This window comes from Hypanus sabinus, chromosome 31, assembly GCF_030144855.1.
Source record: "Hypanus sabinus isolate sHypSab1 chromosome 31, sHypSab1.hap1, whole genome shotgun sequence".
Lineage (NCBI taxonomy): Eukaryota > Metazoa > Chordata > Chondrichthyes > Myliobatiformes > Dasyatidae > Hypanus > Hypanus sabinus.
The window spans coordinates 35,300,851-35,321,144 of record NC_082736.1 but is presented as its reverse complement, the minus strand read 5'-3'; the positions used below and the strand labels follow the sequence as shown (position 1 = coordinate 35,321,144).

Below are 20,294 nucleotides of genomic sequence, written 5' to 3'. Positions count from 1 at the left end.
TTAGCAAATGTGCGGTTGCTGGAGTACAAAATTGAGGGCCTGAGGGCGTGATCTGAGTATCAGAGGGAGATGAGGTACTGTTGCATTGTGTGTGTCAGCGAGATGTGGCCGTCTCCCAGCGCACCAGGCTCCTGTGAGACTGGAAGGCTTCTCAATATTCAGTCTGGACCGGACTGCTGATTCAGAAAGGGCAAAAGGCAGAGGTGTGTGTTTCAAGATATACTCTTGGTGGTGCTCCGATTTGGCGGTTTTGTCGAACTCGTGTTTCCCGACATTGAACACCCAACAGTCAAATGCCATAATTCTCCATAATCTTGACCGCGGTTTACATACCATCAGTGGCCGACTATAGTCAAGCGCTTGAGATACTGCATGATGCCATCTCCAAACAAACTGCCTGTCAAATCATCGCCGGGGACTTCAACCAGGTTTGTTTGAAGAAATGCCTGCCTAATTACCATCAGCATATAACCTGTGGCACCAGAGGTCCCGACAAACCAGACCACCGTAATACTAAGATAAGAAATGCCTCTGCTCCAAGCATTTCAGTGAATCTGATCACTGGGTTGCCCTTCTCCTACCCTCACACAGGCACAGACTAAAGAGCAAAACTCCAGAGATGAGGACAACAAAGGGGTGGTCGCAGGAGGCGGAGAGCGGCTACGGGATTGCTTCGAGTCAGTGGACTGGTCTGTGTTCAAAGACTCATCTGGGGTTCTGAAAGAATACACCATGGTAGTCACGGGCTTTATCAAGCAGTAGACGAGTGTGTCCCCACAAAACCATTCAGAGTCTTCCCCGAGCACAAGCCCTGGATGAACCGTGAGATCGGTAATCTGCGGAGGGTCAGGTCGGAGGCGTTCGGGTCTGGAGACCAAGAAGGTTACAAGAGATCGGGGCACGATCTCCAAAAGCCCCTCTCACGGGCGAGGTGGCCATTCTGGACCAGACTTGAAACAACGCAGGATCCGCGCCAGTTGCAGCACGGTTTCAATGCTGTCACCACTGACAAAGTTAAACTAAGTGACCCAGGTGACAACGCGGCTTCGCTTCCAGATGAGCTCAATGCCTTTGCTGTTCACTTTGACTCTGAGCCCGGGGGAGCCATCACAAACTCCCAGTGATGCTCCGACTTCTGCCTGCTGAGGCTGGTGTGCGCGTTAGGAGAATGAACCCATCTGGCCCAGGCGGGTTGCCTCGCCAGGTACTAAAGGCCGTGCTGGTTAACGGGCTGGAGTGTTCACTGACATGTCAGTCCACGGCCTCCTCTACTCCACGATGAGGGCACACTCAGGTTGGAGGAGCAACACCTCATATTCCATCTGGGTAGCCTCCAACCTGATGGCATGAACATCGATTTCTCGAACTCACCCCCTTCACCATTCCCCATCCCCATTGGATCCTCTCCTATTGGACTCCCCACTCTCCAGCCCAGTATCTCCTTCGCCACTCAGCTTCCCAACTCCTTACTTCATCTCTCCCCCACCCCCGTTTCACCCGTCACCTTGTCTTTCTTCTTCCTCTCCCCCCACCTCCTAACTGTGACTCCTCATCCTCTTTTCTCCAGTCCTGATGACGGGTCTCGTCCCGAAACCTCGACCGTTTGCTCTTTCTGTGGCCGCTGCCCAGCCTGCCGGGTTCCTCCGGCGTTTTGGATTTCCAGCGTCTGCAGGTTTCCCTTTGTTAGCCTCTCGCTTCAGCGGTCTGAGCTACCCACTGCTTCAAGCAGGCTCCAATTACACCAATGCCTCAGTGACAATCGCCAGTGACACTCACATCCACAGTGATGAAGAGTCATGAGGGGTTGGCGTTGAAACATGTCAACTCCTGCCCCAGAAAGGACTTGGATCGTCACAACAGGTCCTCAGCAGATCCCATCTCCTTGGCTCTTCACTCAACCCCGGATCACCTGGACACAAAGATGCATACACCAGGATGCTCCTTATCGATTACAACTCAACATTCAATACCGTCATCCCCTCAATGAGCTCCAAGACCTGGGCCTCAACACCTTCTGCACTTGGATCCTCAATTTCCTCACTTGCAAACCCCAGTCAGTTCAAACTGGCAACAACATCTCCTCCACGATTTCCCTCAGCACAGGCTTCGCCCCCCCACCACCCCCCCCCCCCCAGCTCTACTCACTTTACCCTCAGGACTCTGCGGCTAAACACAGTTCCAATGCCAAATTAGAGATGGTATAAAAGCAGGAGATTAAAAATCTGGCTGAGTGATGTCATTACAACAACCTCTCGCTCAATGGCAGCAAGACCGAGGAACTGACTTCAGGAGGAAACTGGAGGTCCATGGACCAGTCTTCATCAGGGGATCAGAGAAGACGGTCAGCAACTTCAAATTCCTCAGCGTTATCGTGTCAGGGGACTTCTCCTGCGCCCAGCATTTCAGTGCAATTACCAGGCAACTTCCTTAGGAGTTTGCAAAGATTCGACAGGGCATCCGACACTTCGAAGAACTTCTATAGATGTGTGGTGGGGAGTATATTGACTGGCCTGGTATGGGAACACCAATGCCCTTGTATGAAAATTCCTACAAGAAGTAGTGGATACAGCCCAGTACATCATGAGTAAAAAACCCCCCATCATTCAGCACATCTACACAGTGTTGTCGTAGGAAAGCAGCATCCATCCATTAGAAACTCGCATCACCCAGGCCGTGCTCTCTTATCGCTGCTGCCATCAGGTAGAAGGTACAGGAGCATCAGGACTCGCATCCACAGGTTCAGGAACAGTTATTACCCCTCAGCCTTCAGGTAGAAGGCACAGGAGCCTCAGGACACACCACCAGGTTCAGGAACAGTTATTACCCCTCAGCCTTCAGGTAGAAGGCACAGGAGCCTCAGGACTCACACCACCAGGGTCAGGAACAGTTACGACCCCTCAGCCATCAGGTAGAAGGTACAGGAACCTCAGGACTCACACCCACAGGTTCAGGAAAAGTTATTACCCCTCAGCCATCAGGCTCCTGGACTAAGTAGGACAACTTCACTCGCCCCAACACTGAACTGTTCCCACAACCCACGGACTCACTTTCAAGGACTCTTCATCTCAATAGTTATTGCTTATTTACTAAATAATATTTCTTTCTTTTTGAATTTGCACAGCTTGTTGCCTTTTGCACGCTGGTTGAACACCCGAGTTGGCGTGGTCTTTCACTGATTCTGAAATGGTTACTCTATCGAGTACTCTCGTGAGACAATGAACCTCAGGTTTGTATATGGGGAAATATATGTACTTTGATAATAAATGTACTCTGAGCTTTGAAATATATTTTGGTAGAAGGAATGATGGCGTAGACTTTTCGAAGCAAGAAGCAAATTGGAGGTGCAAAGGGATTTGGGAGTCCTGCAGGATTCCCTGAAGGTTAGCTCGGAGGGTAGGTCGGTGGCAAAAAAGGCAAATGCAATGTTTCGAGCAGGGATGTGGCGCTGAGGAGAACACGTCTGGAGTACTGGGCGGCTTATCTGAGAAAGGATGTGCTGGTGTAGGAGAGGGTTTGGAGGAGGCTGACGAGAACGATTCCGGCAATGACAGGGTTAATGTACAAGGAGCAGCAGATCATAAACAAGGGGTTCTGCACGTCCAGAGCTGAACGCAAAATGCTGGAGGAACTCAGCAGGTCAGGCAGCGTCCGTGGGGGTGGAATAAACAGTCGCTGCCTCGGGTTGAGACCCTTCAGCTGGATTCAAGTAAGGAGGTTTTGACAGCTCTGGGCCTGTACTCACTGGAATTCAGAAGAATGGGGACACTGAAAGGTCGACAGTACACATGCAGAGAACGTTTCCCATAGCGGGGGACTCTAGGACCAGAAGGCACAGCCTAGGAATAGAAGGACATCCTTTTAGAATGGAGGTGGTGAATCTGTGGAATTCATTGCCCCAGGCCCAAGTCTCTGTTCTAAAGGGGCATGCTTCTATTGCCCCAGGCCCGTCTCTGTTCTAAAGGGGCATGCTTCTATTCTGACACTGTGAATTTTGGGAAACATCCACTCTACCTGGGCCTTTCAATATTCAACAGGTTTCAACAAGACCCCTGCCACTCATTCTTCTAAGCTCCCGTGAGTACAGGCCCAGGGCCACCCAAGGCACCTCGGGCATAAACCCTTTCATCATTCACGTGACATCTTGGCAGACCAATTGCAGAGTGCGAGCATGCGGGTGCTGTTCTGGGAAGACAGACGAGACACATTATTGCGAGAGGATCTGAGCGCGAGAAAGACCATTCTGCAAATTATGTCGGACCCCGGGAAAGAGTGTGACTGGGATTTTGGGCTCAGGGGGAAAGCTGGAACCAGTTTACTATTTCAATTCCTGGCAAGTTGGACTTGTCACGAGGAGAGATTAAAGTTGTCATAGAGGATACAGTCCCTTTGGCCCAACAAACCCCTGCTAGCCACGGTGCCCACTCACCCCTTCACAATTTCCTGCTTTTGGCCAATCCTCACGTTCCCAATCAGGCACGTGAAGACGGAAATAGGAAACTGACATTCCTTGCTAGCAAACATTTCCAAGTGCCTCCTATGCCTCCTGCACCACTTTCTCTGGCAGATCACTCTATCAACATTTGAGGATCGATCCTGGACAGATCGCTCCATCAATATCAGGGTGGACACGATAGGGAACCTCAGCACTGAGTACTCTGCCTCTCCAGAAGGTGCCCGTGATGTGACAAATGGGAAGCGTTGTGCCTTCTCTCCTGCTTATGTGTTGTCGAGGTCTCTCTGTCGTGCAGGAATGCGCTGGTGACACGAGCTTTCAGCACTGCCGTCTTTGTTTCCACTGAGGATGTGGAGTTCTCCCAGGCTCGTCTGGTGGGGCAGGCAGGAGTTGCTGCAGCCTCGCCGATGTGCTTGTCCATTCCTGCATCCAAGGAGAGGTGGTCGCTGGCGACGGACCCCACGCACGTGAACCGAAGAACAGCATCGAGTTTGTAGTAATCAGTGGTAATGGCTGACGGTGCCTCGGCACGCTGTCCCTTTCAGGCTGATAGTCAGGCGTGGGAGAAGCGATCCATCAAGCTCCGGAGTGTGGGCTACGACTGCTGCTCCTCAGCAAACACATCATACCCTGATTCTGGTTTTGGCTCTTGGGCAGATGAGGTTAAAAAGCCCGCCATCTGATCGAGTGCTGAGGTAGATCCACTCTGCTGCAATGCCAAATGAGTGCTTCAGGAGAAGGGCAAGGACACAGCCTTCCGTAACACCGCTGCTTTGTAAAGGACTCTGAAGACGTGCCGTGTACTGCACAGTCCCCTTCACGTTGCTGTGGAGGGACCTGATCGTGTTCTGTCAGGCAGACAACATTAAAGAGGATCTGAGAAAGTCTGCCTCTGCTGACCAAGAGAATCACCTCGATGAGATCTATAAACACAAAGTACAGGGGCTTCTTTTTGTTCTCTGCCCTTCTGGAGTCGGCGGAGGGAGAAAATCACATCCACAGTCGACCTTCCAGCACGGAAGCCACTTCGTGACTCTGGGTAGACAGATCCAGCCAAATCCTATCAAAGACGAAGACATCGAGGCATACAGTGAAGTGTGTCGTTTGTGCTGATGACCAACGCAAAGGTTGTGCTGGGGGCAGCCGACAATCGTCACCACACATTCGTAAGTAGCATACCTACAAAGCTCAGCAGAACGACAGAAAGCGCAATAACAAAACGAGCCCCTCTCCCACCGACTCACACGCAGACACAGACAGAAGGCAGACACCGATTCGTCGAGCACTCTGTGAAGTGTTTGCTTTCTGTGCGGCAGACACGACCGCGAGCTTGTTGTCCCCACCCCACCCCGTCCATCGGCAGCCTCCTGGAACATTACCACAAGGCACAAAGCAATGCGGACATCACTCCTCAGTCTTCCAAACTCTAGACGACCTGCCCAGTCAAGCCCACCCGGCTTCTCATTACGGGAGGAGCTGATCTCGCTCGCCCGCACCTGCCTTCAATCTGGAGCTTCCTGCGACCTCCCACCCTGTCCTGCTCTGCAAGGCGACATCCAAAGCAGACTCGAGGAAGAGGACCTCATCTTCCACGGTCACACAGAACAGAAACAGGGCCGAGGCTTTCGGAGCGTCTGCCATGCACAGTCCCAAGCTGGACAGGTGCAAAAGGAAAACAGTCGGGCAGGGGGCTACCAACCACATCCCATAAAAACCTAGAGAAACAGAAGCTCCAAAGACCTCGTCCCTGGGAGAGGAAGAGTCTCCGAAGATGGGCTACACCTGGGGACGGCTCGGAAGACTGGCCCAGGACAAGGATTCTGGTGAGCTGCTGTTGACAGCCTGGGCCCCAGTAGAGGTGAAGGGCTTCAGTAAGTTCGGAGCAGACACCAGAATTTCATATTCAAAGGGGTTCTGCTAGTTGAGATGTACTGCCATTGTAAATAAGTAATTCTGAAAATGTACCTGGTTATATTCAAAATGTTAAAGTGAGTGATTACAAAAATACAATACGCTTTGTGTTGGTTCTGCTCACTGCCTTCTTTACGGCAATTTTCATCGGGGTGGTCCAGCTCTGCGCCCTGCAGTCGGTGAGCAAAACAGCACTAAGTTCAACTGAACGCAACATTTCCTAAGGCTATTTCAAGGGCTCTGTAGTTCGATGCTTTATATTCTGTGCTTTTCACTTGTTTTTTTTTGCCCGTTATGTGCTTGATGTTTTCTTTGAACAGATTGTGTGGTGCTTCTTTGTTTCGTGGCTGTCTGTGGCAAGTCTAATCTTTCTCCAAACAGGCTGTCAAAATCTGCACTCAATTCGGCATTCTAAATTCTCCAACTTTAGCACCGAACAGTGCAGGCCCTTCACGCCACAATGTTGGTGTTTACCTACCCCAACATTAATCTAATCCTTCTCTTCTACATAGCCCTGCATTTTTCTGTCATCCATGTGTCTATCTTAGAGTTTCTTAAATGACCCTAATGTTATCTGCCTCTACCACCACCCTTGACAGTGTATTCCAAGCACCCACCCACTCTCTATAAAAATAATCTAACTCTAACATCCCCCCTATACTTTTCTCCAATCACTGTAAAATTATTCCCTCTCGTACTAGCCGCTGCCGTGCGGAGAAAGGCTTCAGCACTGGCTTTTGTTTAAAGTTCAATTCATCACGATATGCTTTCGCCATCTGATCCCTGACCAGCTCTGTTCGAAACCCCTGCCCTCACTGAGGGAGGGGGCAGGGGGAAGAGAGAGGGGCACCGGTACGGGGGGGAGGTAGGGAGTGAGGAGGAGAGAGGGGGCAGGGCTCCGGGCCGAACCCGGCATCCGCCCGGGCTGTCCCTTCGGCCTTGCCGGGCCCCGACAGTTCACACCCTCCGCCGCCCGATCCCTCTCCGGTCCGTTACCTTCCACATCGACCACCGCCGGCTCCCGCTGCTCGGCCGCCATCTTGCCCGCGCGCTGGGGACGCTGGGAGCCGCCGCCGCCGCTTCCGCTCTCCCATTTCCGGCCCAGAGAGGGGCAATGGTGGTGGGAGCCAACACATAATACCCCCCCCCCCTCCCCTCCTCAACACCACCCTCAGGAGGTGCAGAGTCCTTGAGGGAATCTGCCTAGCACTGACATGCAATCACAAGGAAGACAGTGTCAGAAAGTGTGTGGTTGTGGCCATGCACTTTGGTAGAAGGAATCACCACGAATTCCTGCTTTCCCAACGGGGACGTAACTCCAAAAGTCAGAGATGGAAAGGATCTTGGGATTCCTGGTGCGGGACTCCCTGAAGGTTAATCTGTAGACCGAGCCAGCAAATGTGAATTCAGCGTTCATCTCAAAAGGATCATGATATAGGAGCAGAATTAGGCCCTTTGGCCCATCGAGTCTGCTCCACCATTTTGTCACAGCTGATCCTTTTTTCCCTCTCAGCCCCACTCTCCTGCCTTCTCCCCATATCCCCTCATGTCCTGGCTAATCAAGAATCTAACAACCTCTTCCTTAAATATATGCAATTACGTCACACCCACAGCCCCCGGTGGCAACAAATTCCACAAATTCACCACTCTCTGGCTAAAGAAATTCTTCCTCATCTCCATTCTAAAAGGATGCCCCTGTAATCTGAGGCTGTGTTTGGTCTTAAACTTACCCACCGCAGGAAACATCCTCTCCAGGTCCATTCTGTCAAGGCCTTCCACCATTTGACAGGTCACCCCTCATTCTTCAGAATTCTGGTGAGTACAGGCCCAAAGCCATCACTCTCGCTCCATGTGACAAGCCTTTCAATCCTGGAATCATTTTTGTGAACCTTCTTGGAACTCTCAATGTCAGCACATCTTTTCTTAGATAAGGGGGCCAAAACTGTTGACAATACTCCAAGTGAGGCCTCACCAGTACTTTATAAAGTCTTAAGGACCGAAGAAAAGCAGGGATGAAATGCTGAGGCGTGATAAAGCACTGGTCAGACGCACAGAGTATTGTGTGCAGATTTAGGCCCCTTATCTAAGAAAGGATGTGCTGGCATTGGAGAGGGTTCAGAGCAGGGGTTCCCAACCTGGGGTCCATGACATATAAAAGGTTGCAAACTCCTGCTCTAGAGGAGGTTCGTGGAGATGAAAGGGTTAATGTATAAACAGAGATGAAAAATTTCTTTTGCCAGAGGGTGGTGAATCTGTGGAATTGATTGCTACAATCATTGAACCCAACTCTTTGGGTAAACTTAAGGTGCAGATTTATAGGTTCTTAATCAGTTAGGGGGAGAAGGCAGGGGAATGGGGTCGAGAGGGAAAACAAATCAGCTGTGATTGAATGATGGGGCAGATTCTATGGGCCGAATGGCCTAACTCTGCTCCCATGTCTCATGATCATATAGTCCCAGCTGCTCGTGTTCCATCATAACCCTCCACCCCCCCACTCCCCCATGTACCTAGCTGAAAGCTTGAAATTATACCAGTCAGGCAGCATCTGTAGAGGCGAATAGTTACTGGTCCTGAAGAAGGGTCTGTTGAATGTACATTCCTCTCCACAGATGCTGCCTGACCTGTCGAGAACCCACAGCATTTTGTGCGTGTTGCTCTAGACTCTCGTTCACCCGGTTTTCTGCCCTCAAACACAAAACGGTGTACAACTTCCAGAAATTTAATTTTAATTTAATCAGCATCAGTTCAACAAGGTGAGGCATTTAACATCACATTCAAAGGCAGCCGTCTCGTGAGACGGCCACGGGTTTTTGAGCATTTGGAATGTCGGCAGATGGGATCCCCAGTTGAGAGGGTGAGTGGAGTGTAGTCTCCGGTTCAGCTCCCTGCCAGCAGATCAGTCCCGTTTCTTGAAGTTCTCGATGTTGGCGAGGAAAAAGCCCGCTGGGACCAGCATCGCGACAGTTATGGTGCCCAATCCAATGAAGGTCTCCTGTGGCAGACGTAAAGAGGAAATGTGATCAGTGAACAGGAGAACGGAGACGTCTCACTGCCATCGTAAGTGCAATGGAGCCAGGAAGGTCTGAGAGAGAGAGAGGAACCATGGGACGCAGGAGACAGTGGGCATCTCAAATCAGGGTGGAACAGGGGCAAAGCGGCAGCTGCCAGGCAAGGGAACAGTGCCGATAGCTACAGAGCATTCCGGGAGGCTGAGGCAACGTGCGTGAGCCTCATGGCGTGGAGGCTACAGGGGACCCGAGCCGATGTTCGACTCCACTCTGCCGATTAAAGCGGCAAGGCAGATTGAAACAGAGGCCCTTTGATCGCTCTGCCACCGGAGAGGGGAGACCGCGTGCCCTGCCGCTCTGCCACCGGAGAGGGGAGACCGCGTGCCCTGCCGCTCTGCCACCGGAGAGGGGAGACCGCGTGCCCTGCCGCTCTGCCACCGGAGAGGGGAGACCGCGTGCCCTGCCGCTCTGCCACCGGAGAGGGGAGACCGTGTGCCCTGCCGCTCTGCCACCGGAGAGGGGAGACCGCGTGCCCTGCCGCTCTGCCACCGGAGAGGGGAGACCGCGTGCCCTGCCGCTCTGCCACCGGAGAGGGGAGACCGCGTGCCCTGCCGCTCTGCCACCGGAGAGGGGAGACCGCGTGCCCTGCCGCTCTGCCACCGGAGAGGGGAGACCGCGTGCCCTGCCGCTCTGCCACCGGAGAGGGGAGACCGCGTGCCCTGCCGCTCTGCCACCGGAGAGGGGAGACCTCCGCCCGAGGATTTTTGTGCCTTTTTGGAATGTAGGGGGCGGAGGGTGGGGATCCTCCAGTGTCTTGCTCCAGACTGCAGCATCTCCAGCCTCCCGCTAAACTAGGGGCTCCCAACCTGGGGTCTGCAGACCTCTCTGTTAACAGTAGGGAGGGGTCCATGGCATTAAAGAAAGGTTGGGATTCCTGCTCCAAAACCTGAGATCCCTAATCCACTGAGATCCTCCAGCATCTCCTGTCTCCTTGGAAACCAAAGGTTTCCCGACCTGGGTCTACAGGCCCCTCATTAACAGTAGGGGTCTATGGCATAAAAAATCCTGGGAACCCCCAAACTCAGCTTTGCAGATGAAGTGAGGCTGCAGTGATGCCTGGCTTCAAGTCTTTTGTAAGACTTCAGTTCTGAATGCTGTTGTTTGTTTCTCTCTCTTTGCGCATTGTGTGGTTGGCAGTCTTTTTTTTAAAAAAAGAGCTCTTTTCAGGTTTATTTTGTGGCTGCCTGTAAGCAGACAGATCTCAAGGACGTGCAACATACATAATTAGATATTAATTGTACTTTAAGCATCACGACCACGTCGACCTTTAGAACGTCCTTTGCAAAGTTTCTCCACACTCATTCCACCTTACTGACTTTTTACTGATATCCCACCACCCCCACCTCTCCACTCTCGGTCCTAATGTGGGTTTTCAATCAGACACAGCACAGGGGTCGGGGGCACCCCCCTCCCCAGCTCTAAACCTTTCCACTTCGTCGTTCCCCCGTCTCCCTCTGGGCCAGAGGTTCACAACGTGGGTTCCGCTGCCCAACATGGGGGTATTTGGGGGGGGGGGGTCCATGGCACGAGAAAGGTTGGGAACTCCGGCCCCCAGTGCCTTACACCACCTCCTCAGTAGTCCGCATACCCGGGTAAATCTCTCCTCCCTCTACCCCTGGAGCTGAATCTGCCCCATCATGACTGGGGCCCTTCGCCCGCCCCGCCCCGCCCCAGGGCCCGGGCCCCAGGCTCAGGCGACCCCGCGGCTTTGCGGCCCTGAAGCGCCGGACTCACCAGGGTGCCGACCGGGCTGCGGGCCGCCTTGACGGTGTAGCCGGCCCGGGGCGTGAGCGCCGCCGGCCTCGGGGTCGGGGTCGGGGCCCGGGCGAGGCGAGCGAGCCCTCGGAAAACGGCGGACGACATGGCGGCGGCAAGGGTAGCGGAAGTGATCTGAGACACGTGATCTCCGGGAGCCGGTATCCAGGAAGTGACGTCGCCCACCACCGTCCCGCCCCCCCCCCCCCCCCCCCCCCCCCGACTCAAAACTCAGAATAAGTCGCTTCCTCCTGACTTTTCATGGTCACCAGCTCGTCTGGAGTGTGGTAAAGAATTGGGAAGGGGAAAAAAACTCATTACTTCTCTTCCAAATAAAAATTAAATTACCCCAAAAAGCCCTGTAGACTGCAAGTCGTGAAAGACGACACTGTGAATGAAAGTCACTCCCATAACTTCACAAAAGTTTTTAAGTGAAAGCTACCAACCCCCAGAAGAGTGATTTCTTTCAACCTTATATGCTTCCTTGTTGGCAGAATCTCAAATGTGATGAGAGGGCAAACAGGAGTGAGATATATCAGCTGGTTGACTGGTGTCACAGCAAACATTGCATTTAACACCGTAGTTCCATCCAGGCTCGACAAGAAGCTCAGAGACCTCGGCCTTCACCCTGCCTTGTGCACCTGGATCCTGGACTTCCCGTCAGATCGCCAGCAGGTGGTAAGAGTGGGCTCTCTCTCCTTCAACCCTCTCACCCTCAATACAGGAACCTCTCAGGGCTGTGGACTGAGTCTCCTCCTTTACTCCCTGTATACCCTTGACTGTATCACTACCCACAGCTCCAATCTGCCAATTAAATTTGCCGATGACACTACATTGATTAGCCTAATCTCAAACGTTAACGAGATGGCCTACAGGGAAGAAGGCATCTCTCTGACACAGTGGTGTCAAGAAAACAAGGTGAGGCATGGGATCCAAGGGGACATTGTTTTGTGGATCCAGAACTGGCTTGCCCACAGAAGGCAAAGAGTGGTTGTAGACGGGTCATATTCTGCATGGAGGCCGGTGACTAGTGGTGTGCCTTAGGGATCTGTTATGGGGCCCCTACTCCTTGTGATTTTTATAAATGACCTGGATGAGGAAGTGGAGAGATGGGTTAGTAAATTTGCTGATGACACAAAGATTGGGGGGTGTTGTGGACTGTGTGTGGAAAGCTGTCAGATATTACAGCAGGACATCAATAGGATGCAAAACTGGGCCGAGAAGTGGCAGATGGAGTTCAACCCAGATAAATGTGAGGTGGTCCATTTTGGTAGGTCAAATATGATGGCAGAATATAGCATTAATGGTAAAACTCTTGGCAGTGTGGAGGATCAGAGGGATCTTGGGGTCCAAGTCCATAGGACACTCAAAGCAGCTACGCAGGTTGACTCTGTGGTTAAGAAGGCATATGGTGCATTGGCCTTCATCAATCATGGGATTGAGTTTAAGAGCCAGGAGGTAATGTTGCAGCTATATAGGACCCTGGTCAGACCCCACTTGGAGTACTGTGCTCAGTTCTGGTTGTCTCACTACAGAAAGGATGCAGAAACCATAGAAAGGGTGCAGAGGAGATTTACAAGGATGTTGCCTGGATTGGGGAGCATGCCTTATGAGAATAGGTTGAGTGAACTCGGCCTTTTCTCCTTGGAGTGACGGAGGATGAGAGGTAAACTGACAGAGGTGTATAAGATGATGAGAGGCAAACTGACAGAGGTGTATAAGATGATGAGAAGCATTGATTGTGTGGATAGTCAGAGGCTTTTTCCCAGGGCTGCAATGGCTGGCATAAGAGGGTACAGTGTTAAGGTGCTTGGAAATATGTTCAGAGGAGATGTCAGGGTTAAGTTTTTTTATGCAGAGTGGTGAGTGCGTGGAATGGCTGCTGGCGACGGTGGTGGAGGCGGATACAATAGGGTCTTTTAAGAGACTCCTGGATAGGTACATGGAGCTTAGAAAAATAGAGGGCTATGGATAATCCTAGGTAGTTCTAAGGTAGGGCACAGCTTTGTGGGCTGAAGGGCCTGTATTGTGCTGTAGGCTTTCTATTTTTCTCTGTTTCTAATTTGATTCTGAACGTTCTCTTGCTCAACTTCAATAAACACAAAGAGCTTATCACTGACTTTAAGAAAGGGGAAGTTGGCAGATCACATGCCAGGTCTCAGAAACAGGCAGCATCAGCAGCTTTAAGTGCCTTAGTCTTAAGCCCTCCATTGGTCGAGGAAGACCACGGACATTGCGTCCCAGCTGTGTACGTGATACGCAGTACGATATGGAGAACAAGCTGTTCCCCATTCAGCAGGCTCCCCCTCTCCACCCTCCTAATGAATCCAAAGAATCAGCGGAGACTGATACAGTCCGCCACCAGCGGCGTCGCAGGAGTTGCCGGTCAGCATTTTCCATATAACCATATAACAATCACAGCACAGAAACAGGCCATCTCGGCCCTCCTAGTCCGAGCCAAACGCTTACTCTCACCTAGTCCCACCTACCCGCACTCAGCCCATAACCCTCCACTCCTTTCCTGTCCATATACCTATCCAATTTTACCCTAAATGACACAACTGAACTGGCCTCTACTACTTCTACAGGAAGCTCATTCCACACAGCTATCACTCTCTGAGTAAAGAAATACCCCCTCGTGTTTCCCTTAAACTTCTGCCCCCTAACTCTCAAATCATGTCCTCTCGTTTGAATCTCCCCTACTCTCAATGGAAACAGCCTATTCACGTCAACTCTATCTATCCCTCTCAAAATTTTAAATACCTCAATCAAATCCCCCCTCAACCTTCTACGCTCTGATGAATAGAGACCTAACTTGTTCAACCTTTCTCTGTAACTTAAGTGCTGAAACCCAGGTAACATCCTAGTAAATCGTCTCTGCACTCTCTCCAATTTTCCCTCAGGGTTCCCTCCCGAAGCCTTCCCCACGAGTGGGTATCGCCCCAAGGCAGCGGAGGTTTGAGCTCAGAGTTTCTCCCAGGTGAGCTGCCAAACATGGCTGACGAGGGAGGTACCATGGAATACGAGGGAGCATAACTTTAAGGTGATCAAGGGAAAGTATAGGTGGGAGGCCAGAGGTAGTTTTTTTTTACAGAGAGTGGTGGGTGTGTGGAATGCCCTGTCAAGGGTGGTGGTAGAGGCAGGTACGTTAGGAATGTACATGGATGATGCAAAAATGGAGGGCCATGTGGGAGTGAAGCCTTAGATTGATCTTGGGCCAAAGGGCCTGGACTGTGCTATAATGTCCTATATTCTAATCTAACTTCCAACTGAAGGTTTGTAGCGAGTGAAACCGCCTATTGGGTGTGGACTTTCTGATCCGGTCCCATTGAAACTGCACAGGGGAAGACGATAGGTGAAGATGGCGCCTGTGACATCGCGACCAACAGCGACGTCCTGCAGGAAGTCCACAAAGCGACTCTTTTCCTTCTTTGTCTTTCTTCAAATACGATTCCGCCACTATTGGAACCCGCAGTTTACATTTTGCTGGTGCGCTTTCGGGCGGGTTGAGCGATCTGGTGCTTTGGTGAGATTTACAGTGGAATGCGTGGGGTCGAAGATGCCTGGAGATGGGACACAAGCCGATGATCAACTCCATTTCCCATCGATGAAAGTGTCCAGCAAGATTGAAATCAACGAGGGCAAGAGTGGGTGGGTGTTCAGTCTCTCTCTCTCTCTCTCTCTCTCTCTCTCTCTCTCTCTCTCTCTCTCTCTCTCTCTCTCTCTCACTCTCCCCCCCCCTCCCTCTCCCTCTCCCTCCCTCCCTCTCGTTCACTGCTGCCAGCATTTGACTGGTCTCTCCCTCTCTCTCTCACTCGATGCTACCGGAGAAAGGTACCAGCATTTGACTGGTCTCCCTCTCCCTCTCCCCCCTCTCTCCCTCTCCCTCTCTTTCTTTCTCTCTCTCTCTCTCTCCCCCTCCCTCTCGCTCTCCCTCGATGCTACCGGGGAAAGGTACCAGCGTTTGACTGGCCTCTCTCACTCTCTCCCTATCGCTCGATGCTGCTGGAGTCCTGAGTCCTGAGCAAGGTTTAATCGATGCTGTTTGTGGAATGGACTCTATAGTTCATGTTATGACATGTTTCCAGTTTTTGGTCACTCTTTTTTAATTGCTATTTTGTGTGATCGTGGTGGACTGGCTCTGCAGCCTGCAGTCAGTGAGCAACACAGCACGAAATTGAACTGAACTGAACTAGCATTCCTGGACTGTTCCAATGACGCTGTAGTTCGACATTTTATACTCCGTGTTTCCTGCCGTTTGCGCGACTTTGCTCTTTTTTCTTGCACACTGGCTGTCCGATGTTTTCTTTGAACGGGTTCCATGGTGTCTCTTTGTTTCGTGGCCGCCTGCAACAAGACAGATCTCAGGGTTGTGTACTGCGTACACACTTTGATAATAAATGCACTTCGAATGTTCCAGCACATTGTTAATTAAAGGTTATAGAAACATAGAAAATAGGTGCAGGAATAGGCCGTTCGGCCCTTCGAGCCTGCACCACCATTCAGTATGATCATGGCTGATCATCCAACTCAGAACCCTGTACCTGCTTTCTCTCCATACCCCCGATCCCTTTAGCCACAAGGGCCATATCTAACTGTTCTTGCAACCAAAGTGGATAACCTCACATTTATCCACATTAAATTGCATCTGCCATGAATTTGCCCACTCTCCTAACCTATCCAAGTCACCCTGCATCCTCTTAGCATCCTCCTCACAGCTAACACAGTGTCATCCGCAAACTTGGAGATGCTGCATTTAATTCCCTCGTCTAAATCATTAATATATATTGTAAACAACTGGGGTCCCAGCACTGAGCCTTGCGGTACCCCACTAGTCACTGCCTGCCATTCTGAAAAGGTCCGGTTTACTCCCACTCTTTGCTTTCGATCGTCGACCCCCAATTCCCACTACCTCGCAAACATCAGACACGTCGACCCCCAAATCCCTCCTCCCACACAAAAAAAAGAACAAATCAGATCAGGCACCCCCCTCCCCACACAACAAAATGAGAAGATTGGGCAATAAAAGAACCACAGAATCTATAAACTGTAAAACGTTAAAATAAGAAGAATCTGTAGTCCAAGTCCACATCCAACATGCAAAAAAAAAGCCCTGGGTATCACCGTCCAGGCACAGCTGCAGGCCCTCCCTCTCTCTGGTATAGAGCACCCCATCAAAAGATAGGCAGCTGGCACTCACCCTCTGCACTTACCTCGCCAATTGAGGTGACTCACATTATCCCTCTCCAAATGTTCATAAATCCTGCCTCTCAGGATCATCAACTTGCCCACCACTGAAGTAAGACTCACTGGTCTATAATTTCCTGGTCTATCCCTACTCCCTTTCTCGAATAAGGGAACAACATCCGCAAACCTCCAATCCTCCGGAACCTCTCATTCTCATTGATGATGCAGAGATCGTCACCAAAGGCTCAGCAATCTCCTCCCTCGCCTCCCACAGTAGTCTGGGTTACATCCCATCTGGTCCCGGTGACTTATCCAACTTGATGCTTTCCAAAAGCTCCAGCACATCCTCTTCCTTAATATCTACATGCTCAAGCATTTCAGTCATCTGCAAGTCATCCTAACAATCGCCAAGATCCTTTTCTGTAGTGAATATTGAAGCAAAGTATTCAATAAGTACCTCTGCTATCTCCTCCGGTTCCATACACACTTTTCCCACTGTCACACTTGATTGGTCCTATTCTCTCCTCATGTCTTATCCTCTTGTTCTTCACATACTTGTAGAATGCCTTGGGGATTTCCTTAATCCTGTCCGCCAAGGCCTTCTCATGGCCCCTTCTGGCTCTCCTAATTTCATTCTTAACCTCCTTCCTGCTAGCCTTATAATCTTCTAGATCTCTGTCATTACCTAGTTTTTTCAACCTTTCATTAGCTCTTCTTTTCTTCTTGACTAGATTTACAACAGCCTTTGTACACCACGGTTCCTGTACCCTACCATCCTTTCCCTGTCTCATTGGAACGTACCAATGCAAATATCCCTTGAACGTGTGCCACAGTTCTTTCTTATGTTTCCCTGAGAACATCTGTTCGTAATTTATGCTTCCCAGTTCCTGCCTGATCACCTCATATTTCCCCTTACTCCAATTGAACGTTTCCCTAACTTGTCTGTTCCTATCCCTCTCCAATGCTACGGTAAAGGAAATAGAATTGTCATCACTATCTCCAAAATGCTCTCCCACTGAGAGACCTGACACCTGATCAGGTTCATTTCCCAATACCAGATCAAGTACAGCCTCTCCTCTTGTAGGCTTATCTACATATTGTGTCAAGAAACCTTCCTGAACACACCCAACAAACTCCACCCCATCTAAACCCCTCACTCTAGGGAGATGCCAATCAATAGTTGGGAAATAAAGATCTCCCACCACAACGACGCTGTTATTATTACACCTTTCCAGAATCTGTCTCCCTATCTACTCCTCGATGTCCCTGTTACTATTGGGTGGTCTATAAAAACACCCAGTAGAGTTATTGACCCCTTCCTGTTCCTAACTTCCACCCACAGAGACTCCGTAGACAACCCCTCTATGACTTCCTCCTTTTCTGCAGCCGTGACACTATCTCTGATCAACACGCCCCCACCTCTTTTGCCTCCCTCCCTGTCCTTTCTGAAACATCTAAAGCCTGGCACTTGAAGTAGCCATTCCTGCCCCTGCACCGTCCAAGTCTCTGTAATGGCCACAACGTCATAGCTCCAAGTACTGATCCACGCTCTAAGCTCATCCGCTTTATTCATGATACTCCTTGCATTAAAATAGACACATCTCAAGACATCGGACTGAGCGCGTCCCTTCTCTATCACTGGCTACCCTCCCTTTTGCACTATCTCCAAAGCTTTCTCTGTTTGTGAGCCAACCTCCTTTACCTCCGTCACTTCTGTTGGGTTCCCACCCCACAGCAATTCTAGTTTAAATTCTCCCCAACAGCCTTTGCAAATCTCCCCGCCAGGATATTGGTCTCCTTGGGATTTGAGTGCAACCTGTCCTTTTTGTACAGGTCTCTCCTGCCCCAGAAGAGGGTCCAATGATCCAAAAATCTGAATCCCTAACCCCTACTCCTATCCCTCAGCCATGCATTTATCCTCCACCTCATTCTATTCCTGTACTCACTGTCACATAGCACAAGCAGTGATCCCGAGATTACTACCTTTGACGTCCTGCTTCTCAACTCCCTGTAGTCTGTTTTCAGGACCTCTTTCCTTTTCCTACCTATGTCATTGGTACCAATATGTACCACGACCTCTGGCTGTTCTCCCTCCCACTTCAGGATATAGACAGATAGCTAGATCCACAGATAAATAGATAGATACACAGACAGATAGATAGTTAGATAGACAGAAACACAGATAGACAGATAGTTAGATGCATAGGTAGGTAGTCAGGCAGATAGCTAAACAAATAGATAGATAAACAGATAGATACATACACAGATAGTTAGATAGGCACAGAGATAGATAGATAGATAATGACCCCACTAATCACCAGGCCACTCTCTCCTATACCATCACCAACCTTATCAGCTCTGGGGATCTCCCATCCACTGCCACCAACCTCATAGACCCCACACCCTGCACTTCTAATTTCTACCTCCTACCAAAAAAACCCTCTTTCTGCTTTCCGCAGGGATCGCTCCCTATGTGACTCCCTTGTCCATTCATCCCACCCCCCCCCCCCCCATCCCTTCCCACCGATCTCCCTCCTGGCACTTATCCTTGTAAACAGAACAAGTGTTACACCTGCCCTTACACTTCCTCCCTCACCACCATTCAGGGCCCCAGACAGTCCTTCCAGGTGAGGCAACACTTCACCTGTGAGTCGGCTGGTGTGGTATACTGCATCTGGTGCTCCCGGTGTGGCCTTTTATATATTGGTGAGACCTGATGCAGACTGGGAGACCGTTTTGCTGAACACCTACGCTCGGTCCGCCAGAGAGAGCAGGATCTCCCAGTGGCCACACATTTTAATTCCACGTCCCATTCCCATTCTGATATATCTATCCATGGCCTCCTCTACTGTCAAGATGAAGCCACACTCAGGTTGGAGGAACAACACCTTATATACCGGCTGGGTAGCCTCCAACCTGATGGCATGAACATTGATTTCTCTAACTTCCGTTAATGCCCCTCCTCCCCTTATTACCCCATCTCTGATTTATTTATTTCCCCCCTTTTTTTTCTGTCTGTCCATCACTTTGCCTGTTCTCCATCTCCCTCTGGTGCTCCCTCCCCCTTTCTTTCTCCCGAGGCCTCCCGTCCCATGATCCTTTCCCTTCTCCAGCTCTGTATCCCTTTTGTCAATCACCTTTCCAGCTCTCAGCTTCATCCCACCCCCTCCAGTCTTCTCCAGTTCTGTATCCCTTTGTCAATCACCTTTCCAGCTCTCAGCTTCACCCCACCCCCTCCGGTCTTCTCCAGCTCTGTATCCCTTTGTCAATCACCTTTCTCCTATCATTTTGCATTTCCCCCTCCCCCCCACTACTTCTAAATCTCTTACTATCTTTTCTTTCAGTTAGTCCTGATGAAGGGTCTCGGCCCGAAACGTCAACAGTGCTTCTCCCAGGCTGCCTGGCCTGCTGTGTTCCACCAGCATTTTGTGTGTGTAGATAAGTAGACAGATAGTTAGATAGATACACAGACAGACAGATAGATAATACTGAGAACAGAATGGAAGTGAATCTGTGGCTTATGGAAACAGTTCAGTGTTGGGTGAGTGAAGTTATCCACACCGGTTCAGGAGCCTGCTGGTTGTTAGGTAGTATCTGTTCCTGAATTTAGTGGGGTGCACTTCCTCACCAGCAAATCTAGGTCAGTTCAGATGGGTGACAATCCTGAGGCTGTGTGCTTTGCCCTCTGCTCCACTCCCGTCACACGTGGCAGTGTGGTGCTGACGCACAGCTCGAACTCAACCCACAAACCGGCTGATGACTCCTGTTGTGGCCGGCCTTATGGGAGCCGATGAGTCGGCGTAAAGAAGTGAGATTTGAAGATGTGGCTACGCAGAGACGCAATAACGATTTCTCAGAAAAAAATCTAAGCAGCCCGCGGAGCTTACTGCTGCCTTCAGAAAGGGGAAGTCAAGAGACCC

General features: G+C 50.7%; 2 protein-coding genes across 4 annotated transcripts in view; both read right to left on the bottom strand.

Annotated features, from left to right (window-relative positions):
• Positions 1-7,444, bottom strand: part of LOC132384082 (ubiquitin thioesterase OTUB1-like) — a 55,256-nt gene extending 47,812 nt beyond the window's left edge. Inside the window, exons 1-2 of one of the 3 annotated variants that reach the window (XM_059955409.1) lie at positions 7,361-7,411; positions 3,743-3,836 (exon numbers count right to left, since the gene is read on the bottom strand). In XM_059955409.1, coding sequence (XP_059811392.1) covers positions 3,743-3,836; positions 7,361-7,369 — 103 coding nt within the window. In that variant the 5' untranslated portion in view covers positions 7,370-7,411. Of the gene's footprint in view, positions 1-3,742; positions 3,837-7,360 lie in introns of all 3 variants that reach the window. The other 2 variants (XM_059955410.1, XM_059955411.1) reach the window with 2 other exon arrangements.
• Positions 7,445-9,065: 1,621 nt separating this feature from the next.
• On the bottom strand, positions 9,066-11,334 carry LOC132384081 (cytochrome c oxidase subunit 8B, mitochondrial-like). Its single transcript, XM_059955407.1, has 2 exons — positions 11,167-11,334; positions 9,066-9,356 (listed from the first exon to the last, which is right to left on the bottom strand). Exons 1-2 carry the CDS (start codon positions 11,293-11,295, stop codon positions 9,261-9,263), a joined length of 225 nt encoding a protein of 74 aa, XP_059811390.1. The 5' UTR covers positions 11,296-11,334; the 3' UTR covers positions 9,066-9,260.
• Between the last annotated feature and the right edge of the window lie 8,960 nt (positions 11,335-20,294).